Here is an 8207-nt window from a genome sequence, read left to right as displayed (position 1 = left end):
TTTTTATAAATATGAAATATGATCATGTGTGTGTATTTTTCTAAAATTTTACTTAAATAATATAAGTAAAAAAATAACCATTTTTGATGGACAAAAAATATGAAATAACTTACAACATATTTGTATTATACCTAAAATTATTATGATAAAACTAAGCAATATGGATCACAATTAAGTAAATAATAAGGATGCTAAAAATAAATTTATATAAAACCAAAAAAAAAATGTTTAAAAACAAAAATAATTAAAACCAATAAATTATTTTCGAAAAAAAAGTTGAACGATGGCAACAAAACAAAATGTTTGCTATCGAACACTTTGGCACTAAAATATTCTTCTAAAAAAAAAATAACCCTAAGGGAGCGGGGTGTGGAGAGAAAAAGAGAAGATAATTTTTGCTAAAATGCCTTAACCTTAAACTTTAAATCTTGTTTGCTAAGTGCTTTTTTACAACAAATAACTTTGAACTTATTGAGAATATATGGTGAGGAGTGGCTTTTCTTTTTGATTTTACAGGAGATTATCTCTTAAAATATGTCTATTTTCACAAATTACTCTTAAAATTCCAAAGGGTTTACTATTGTTGTTGCTGTATGTTAAATTATGATTTTGTTCCCAAAAGCTTTAACTTTTTGGAAAGGGGCGGAGTTATATATTTTAATCTTTTTTCTTCTTATTCTTTCGCATATTTATGTGTAGTTATACTTGTTTTTTTTTTTAGATTTATATCTTTTGTTATTGTTATTATATTTACATTGTTTAATACATACTATGCAAATAATTTTTCGCTTGATTTTATTAAAGGTCAATGAGGAGTTAAGAGATCAGTACTTTTTTTAGTTGTTGACGCATTTGCATTTGTATTTGTGGTGGTAACCGTAGCGGTAAGGCTTAAAGGTAATGATGAGGCAGTATGGATGTTATGGTTACTACAATTACTACTATTACTATTTGTTGTTGTTGATGTTGTTTGGTTATTACTTAACAAACGTAAAGGAGACAAATTGGCAGCTGTAATGGTTACATTATTGTTAACCAGATTACGGGCAAATGAGGGCGCAATCAGGGCACACGAGCCAAAGGTATGTTTTGGTATGGCTTGTGAGAGAAATATCGATGATGACGTCGATGATGTTGATCCGGTGGCTGATAGTGAAACTAAGGAGGGCGACAGGATGCTGGCAGAATTTGAAATGTTATCCAAACTGCTGGGAAATGTTAAGGCATGCGTTTGATTGGCATGCAAATTTTGAGGTTGTGACAACTTATGTCTAGGTGAAGCTCCTAAAGAAAGATTTAAAGGTTCTTTAAGCGAATCTTCCAGGGAGAAAGTACCTCCGCCACTAGTATATGTACCAGGGCAAGTATTACCAGCTGCACTGTAGGCCGAGGCAAAGGAGGAATTCGAAATGGACACATTGGCAGGTGGTGAGGCAACAGAAGAAGCAGCTGCCTCGGTGGAAGACGTCAATGACAAATTCACAATTGAAGACTCCCCCGAGGAAGTGTGCAGTGTGGTTGTATTGGTAGATGTATTGAATGATGACGATTCATTGAACGAATCATCCATATAGCTACTATTTTCATGATTGGCAGATGTTGTGGGTGGAATGTCTATAGTATGGGTTTCATTGCCAAATATTAAACGTAAACGTTTCTTTTGAGGTGTCATTTGGTTCTTATTCGATGTATGGACCCCACCTGAGGCTGCTGGTGGCGGGGGAGTGCTTTCTTTGGTTTCAACTATACTCTCCATATGATGATCCAGCTCTTCAATGGCCGTTAGATTACGCCTATGATGATGTCGACGATGTTCTTTCGATTTATGGCGTTTCTTACGTTTGTTGTGTGTAACACCAACACCGCCGTTACTTCCTCCAATATCCTTTTCATCAAAATCTAAACCATTTTCTGTTATACCTTCCATGCGTAGAATTTCGTATTCTACCGGTTCGGAGGAGGATCGACTACATGTTGAAGAGCCACCAGTAACACTGCTACTTTCATCACTTAGACTGGTACCTGATTCTATGACTTCGTCTAAAATCGGTGATCTTTTCATGCGTAAAGTTAATTTTAAACGTCTCTCAGGGGTTTTAAGCAAAGGCTCCACCATTGAACCAGAATTGCTTTCGCCACTTACAACATTTGCCAATGGTTGTGGTGTTGAACTTGTGGCAGCAGTAACACTAGAATTTGTTAACTCACTGTTACTGTTAGAATGTTGACGTTTGCGGCCAGTGGTCACATGTTTCTGGTTGTTGTCTGATATCACAGTCTCTTGTATAGAAGTACGACGTGTTGCAACATGGCGCCTTAAACGATGTTGTAATGGCAACTCTCGCTGTGTTTCAGTTGTATCACCTGCAATAGTCACCGTGTGGTCGGCGGCTCTCTGACAATGTCTTATATTATCATCAGTACTACTACCACTACTGTTGTTATTACTACCAAAACTATTTCTATTATCAACTAAAACATTATCATTGCCTTTGGCAATTTCTTCAAAAGAATCTATCAAGTTCTTTTTAAAACTAGGACTTTTACATTGTGAAGATTCGGGGGTGTTGTCAGCCATTGTATTATTTATTTTTATGTTGGACTTATTGTCCACACTGCAATGTTCCGCAATACTATCCTGTTTTCTTTCTTTACTATCATCAATCATAATTACGTCAGCCTGTTCCCCTACCTCCTCCTCCTTGTGATTCTCCACAATAACACTATGACCAACATCATCATGAACATCATGTTCATCACCGATCTTGTGTGTTCTACAATTACTATCATTACTACTACTGCTACTGTTACTGTTCATAGTCTCACCCTTTGGAATATTTTGTTCGAAATTTGTTGCAGTTTCACTGCTTTTTACATTATTATTATCCAGATGATGGTTATGGTGATGATGATGGTGCTTTTGTTTATGATGATGGTTATGATTATACATTTTATGGTTGTTATTGACCACCGAGGAGTTCACATGTATTTTCGAAAGATTTTCTTCTGTTTCTAAAGATGGTGATGTGGCGGCACCGGTGGAGACGACACTGTCTGTGATTGTTGAATCTGTTTCCTGATGGTGTTGATGATGATGATGCCTTAGAACTCGGGTGGTTGTTGTGTTATGATGTAGCACGGCCCCGTTACGCGTCAAGCGTCTTTGTGGTAAGATCCGTTGTGCCTGATGCTTTTTCGCCAATGTATTTTCATCGGAATGCGAAATATCCCCCAGATAATGGTTATTCTCATGTTTTGTAGACAGTTTTTTAGACTTTTCCGGCAACCCTTTTTGAAGTGTTGTATTTCTTGCAGGTGTCATTTCCATATCATCTGTTTGTTCGGGTTCTGATTCTGAGATTAGTATTACATTATCTTCTGCAGCTGAAATTTCCGATGAATTGCTATTTGCTGCAGCAGCAGTAGATCTTGTTTGACGTACTGCGGTTGGGGGATTTGTGGCAGATGCCGTTGCTGTAGCCGATCGGGACTGGTGATGTTGTATTTGTTTACCTCCTGAATTTACAATATTTGCTACCGCCACATTTACCGCGTTCCTTCTAAGATTTCTTCTGGTAGTTGTTGCTGCTCCACTTTTTGGTTCATCAGCAGTACATTGTTTCGATAATGACCCTCCTCTTGTGGTAGTTGTGGTATTTGCCAAACTGGCAAAATCTTCAGTTGAACCAGATGATATTGTGCTACTTGTACTATTAACCCTAGCAGATTTTCTTAGAGTTTCTCTGTAACCTCCACCACGTTGATGATTTCCATCCGCAGGCTTACTGTGAGGAGTCGTTGTTGTTACATTTTCTGTGTTTTCCAATTGATTGTTTTGCTGACTTTGGTGTTGTTGTACATTATTTACAGAGTGATGATGGGTAGATGTTATATGATGATGATGTTTCATGCCATTGGCCGCCATTATCATTTCTGCATCATATTTTGTCATGCCTTTTTGTCGCAATTCCACCATAGTTAGAGGTGTTACAACCACATTATTATTTTTATTCACTTCCGTATTGGCGTTATCCACATTTTTACATAAATTATTATTGTTATTGTTTCCTAGGGCATTCCCCGAGGCATTGCTATCACTTAATGCCCCATTTGTCAGCTCAGTGTTAGTCGAGTTTGTTGAATTAGCTCGACTTTTTATTCGATTTATACGATTATCTGTCTCACGCAACCGATAACCTCCACTGGCGTTGGCATCACCCACAACGCAAGCTCCATTTAAGCCCAGCGCCAGCGCAGAATCTACACCCAGTTGACCATTACCATTTTTACCGGCAAAGGCTCCAGTTCCTCGGCGTTCGCAGGTTTCACATTCACAATAACAATTTGCATCACCGAAAAAATCTTCACCATAAAAACATGTGATCTCTTCGCCCACTTCAATATCACGCAACACTTTTACACAAGCTGTATCACGGCCAGTGGCTACAAATTTGCAATTAGCACGACAGTCGTGATTTATATAGGCTGCAGGTCCCAACCATAATTGGGCACAATTTTTTCGACAACTATACATGACGGAAAAATCATTTTTGCCCGTATGCAAAAGAGCAGCCTCTTCGGCTTCTGTTAGCTCAGCTATACAGCCGACAAGGCATTCAATTTTATCATTTTTTTGCCAACGTTTTGTGGCACAAATTTTAGCTCCTTTCTGTCCCTCGAGGGAGTAACGATAACAGGCTTCTATAACAAAACCACTGTCTTTATCAAAGACACGTAAATAGCGAATAATCTGAAAATATACAAAAATAAAATGTTATTGTTTTTTTATGAAATTAAATGTATTTAAAATATAGCAAATAAACATCGATAAGTAGTTGAATAAGACGGATAATGTTAACGTTAACGTAAATTAAAACAAAACTTTATTTGTTAAGGAATTTTTAATTACAAACCTTTTTAAGGACAATATTTTTACTTACATGATCATGCAATTTTTTAATCGCCATTTTATTTTTGTTACGAAAACTACGAGGCAACCATGGGCCACTGAAAATCTTTTTAACGGCCACTTCATAATTTTGCGTTAATATGAATTCATCTACAATCGATTTTAGTTGCGCAGTATCAACTTTCAACGGACGATAGCGAATATTCATTTTGTGCGTCTGAAACCCCAAATGTGGATCCAATATCAACGATGTAGCTAAATCATCATTTTCGGATAACTCTTTCGGAGTCATACCGGTGGATTGTGAGAGTCGAGATACAATACTATGTGTGGATCCATTGATACCACTAAGTGGCAAATGATAGCCATTGTTGCCATTGCTATGATGATTTGTATGGCTATGGTTGTTAGTGGTGGTGGTGGTACCGTAATGACCATTCGCAGGCATTGATTGTGTTTTGTTGTTGGTTGCAACAATGGCACTGCTCAATGTGGTTAATTTAATGCCGGCAGTGGCAGTAGCAGCCGCAGATGAATTGGCGTATTTTGTTGCAGTTTCACTACGACGGCTGTGATGTGAACCAACAACCATTCTGTATTACAATCTGAAAAAGAAAATAAAATTCGCGTTAATATTGAAACATAAAAATATATTATAATAAATAAACTTTGAATGAACCGTGCCACAAACTATTTTATTTTTTAAAAGGTTTGTCTTCAATTTAGGTTTCTTCCCTTGTATATGTTCAGTCAGGTGTTACTATCACGATGAACATACCCAACAACACATGTGTCTGACTGAACATACCCATCAAACAAAAACAGCTGATGAAAATCTGATATCGAAAAACAGAGCCCAGCTGTTAAGGACCGAATATGAATGTATCAAAGGAATTGAAATAAATTAGCCCAGGTTATGAAGTTAATGAAAACTCATACGTATAATGTATCTAATAATACAAACTGTGGTGTTTTTTTTTTTTTCAACCATCCCAACTTTTTTTTTAGCCCAATCATATGTTTGTTTTTTACTGAAATTTGGACTACCACTTTTTTATAGTTTTGTCACTTTTTCTGTTCACTTCTATTCACTTTTCCTTTTTAAAGTAGATACCAACAAAATGTTGACTGACTTTACACTCAACTTCTCTTTTGTGTGTACACGAGAAAAAAATTTGAAAAATAATGTAGAAGGTGTAAAAGAAACACCACATACGCAATGACAAAAAAAATATATATGATTATGGAAATGTAACTGCTACGTTGTCGTAATTCACTTGAAATGAGCTGCTTTTATAGATTTGCAACAACTTGCGTCTTTTTGTTTTGTCAATTTTTGGATTATTGCATTTTAATAAACTGGAGAATTTTCATTGGTATTTCTATTTCTTTTTATTTACAAAAACACTATTTTTCGCAAGATCTTTTGTAGTGGTATTATAAAATATTTTTACTTCAATGGACAAAACTAATAAGTATTCATAACACAGAATTTTTCATTTACTTTTGAACAAGTCAATCAGCTGATATTTTATACGGCACTTTGACGACACAGTAACGATTGTCTAACTCAATATTGTATGTTTACATTGTTCAAACTCAGAACAAGTAATTTTATTTTTAGTATGCAATTAATTTTTGTTATTATTTTAACTTTATTTTATTTTGTATTTACCAATTTTCTTTAACGTTGCCTTCCAAAAGTCACGAAAAAACACAAAGAAATAAAAAGATGTACCAAATTGAAGAGAAACATGTGAACAAAGAAAAACCCTAAAAGTCAACAAAATATAAAAGAACTCGTCGTACGCGTGTATCACTAGTTGTCTCTTTCTAACACATATGAAACGCCATCAATGGCTATTCGCGTTTTGTATGGATTCTTTATGCTGAGACGATTTCGAAAAAATTGAAAAAACACGATTACACGAAAAAGAACGTACGCTCATTAAATACATATGAAAATGGCGGCGTCGGTTCATCACCTTTTTCTAGGATTTGTTTTCAAAGCTCGGGTTTGACCAGTAGTTATGTTATATTCTGGCCACCAGTAATTTTTTACCTTTATCAAATGTATATCCCAACAGCTTCAAACGTTACGTTCTGCTTGTTGTTTAACAATGAAAACTGGCTCTCTTGGCCGATGTTTTGTTGTTGTTGCCGTTTTTGCTGTTGCTCTTGTTCGCTTGATAGGTTTTCTCAGACCTTTTCTGCTTTTATGTATACATTTCTTTTAATTTTCCATGGCTCCTTCGATTGTTTTTGTAGTCTCCATTAAAATGAACAAAAAATCCGAGCGACGTTAAATTATTTTGGCTTCATGTTGAAAAGTTAAAGTTATTGCATTTATTATTGTATAGTATCTTTAGATGCGTTGTTTTTTCTTTACTGTCGCCCGTTTCAAACACAAAGGAAAAAACATAAGTCGAACCGAAGAAGTCTTTAGCTTAAAAAGCCTCCTGCCAGACAGAATCCGATCCGAAACAAAAATTATTCTGCCGTTCTGCTATTCCGAGCGAATTCTCTTCCAAAACTAACAACGGCGTCGCAGTTTTGCGACTGTCGATGGGGTTATGACCAATTGATGCCCGTTTTAACGCCTGCCTTATCCAATAACGTTGACGTCGCTGCGCTATGTCGGTCGTTTTGTCTGTCTGTGTATACTTATGTCTGGCTGCCCTCTTCTTCTTTTTCTTCGACTTGTGTCGTCAGACAGTGGCGTGCAAGAAGTTGCGTTAATTATTTTTTCCCGTCGATTGTTTCTTTGCTCAGGCGCTTTCTAGCTTATTCATAATTCCAACAATTTACTAGATATCCATTTTATTGATTTATTCTTAAAATGCGGTATGAATTAAATATTTCCACCGTGTAAATTCACTATTCAATGATTAGATTTTTTCTTCGACTTCTACACACACATTACAGCTTTTTTGGTAGGGATATGTAAAGATGATTTCGGTTAATCGATTATTAGTCGCAAAATGTCTAAAAGTCGTAGTCGACTATTGATAGTGCGAAAAACGAAAAAAATGGTTTAAGCGGGGTACACACTATCAGTTTTGATTTCATTGAAAAAATTGGATGACATTGTGCGTCTCTAGATCGACTTCCATAGTAGAGTAAAATCATAAAATTGCTGTAGTGGGGAATTCGATTTAAGAACGCCTAATTTCATGAAATTTTTTAATGAAATTCACGCTAGTGTGACCGGGTCTATACAGTACAAATACCGCGGAAGTACACCTTTTTCTATGAATTCCTCGGAACACAAATGATAAAAATGTTTCTATTAATTTTA

General features: G+C 35.9%; 1 protein-coding gene across 2 annotated transcripts; it reads right to left on the bottom strand.

The window, feature by feature from the left end:
* Positions 1-7860, bottom strand: Hmt4-20 (Histone methyltransferase 4-20). Of its 2 annotated transcripts, none has more exons than XM_073974750.1 (3): positions 6972-7860; positions 4941-5514; positions 1-4750 (listed from the first exon to the last, which is right to left on the bottom strand). In XM_073974750.1, the coding sequence occupies exons 2-3, from the start codon at positions 5499-5501 to the stop codon at positions 806-808; spliced, it is 4506 nt and encodes a 1501-aa protein (XP_073830851.1). In that variant the 5' UTR covers positions 5502-5514; positions 6972-7860; the 3' UTR covers positions 1-805. The 2 variants fall into 2 exon arrangements, with proteins under 2 accessions (XP_073830851.1, XP_073830852.1); XM_073974751.1 differs by having other exon boundaries at positions 6585-7850.
* Positions 7861-8207: the final 347 nt, after the last annotated feature.

The sequence above is a fragment of the Musca autumnalis genome, unplaced genomic scaffold (genome assembly GCF_047663935.1).
Source record: "Musca autumnalis isolate F117 unplaced genomic scaffold, ASM4766393v1 scaffold_3, whole genome shotgun sequence".
NCBI lineage: Eukaryota > Metazoa > Arthropoda > Insecta > Diptera > Muscidae > Musca > Musca autumnalis.
Note: the sequence above shows the minus strand (reverse complement) of the source record. Positions and strands in the feature narration are given on the sequence as shown.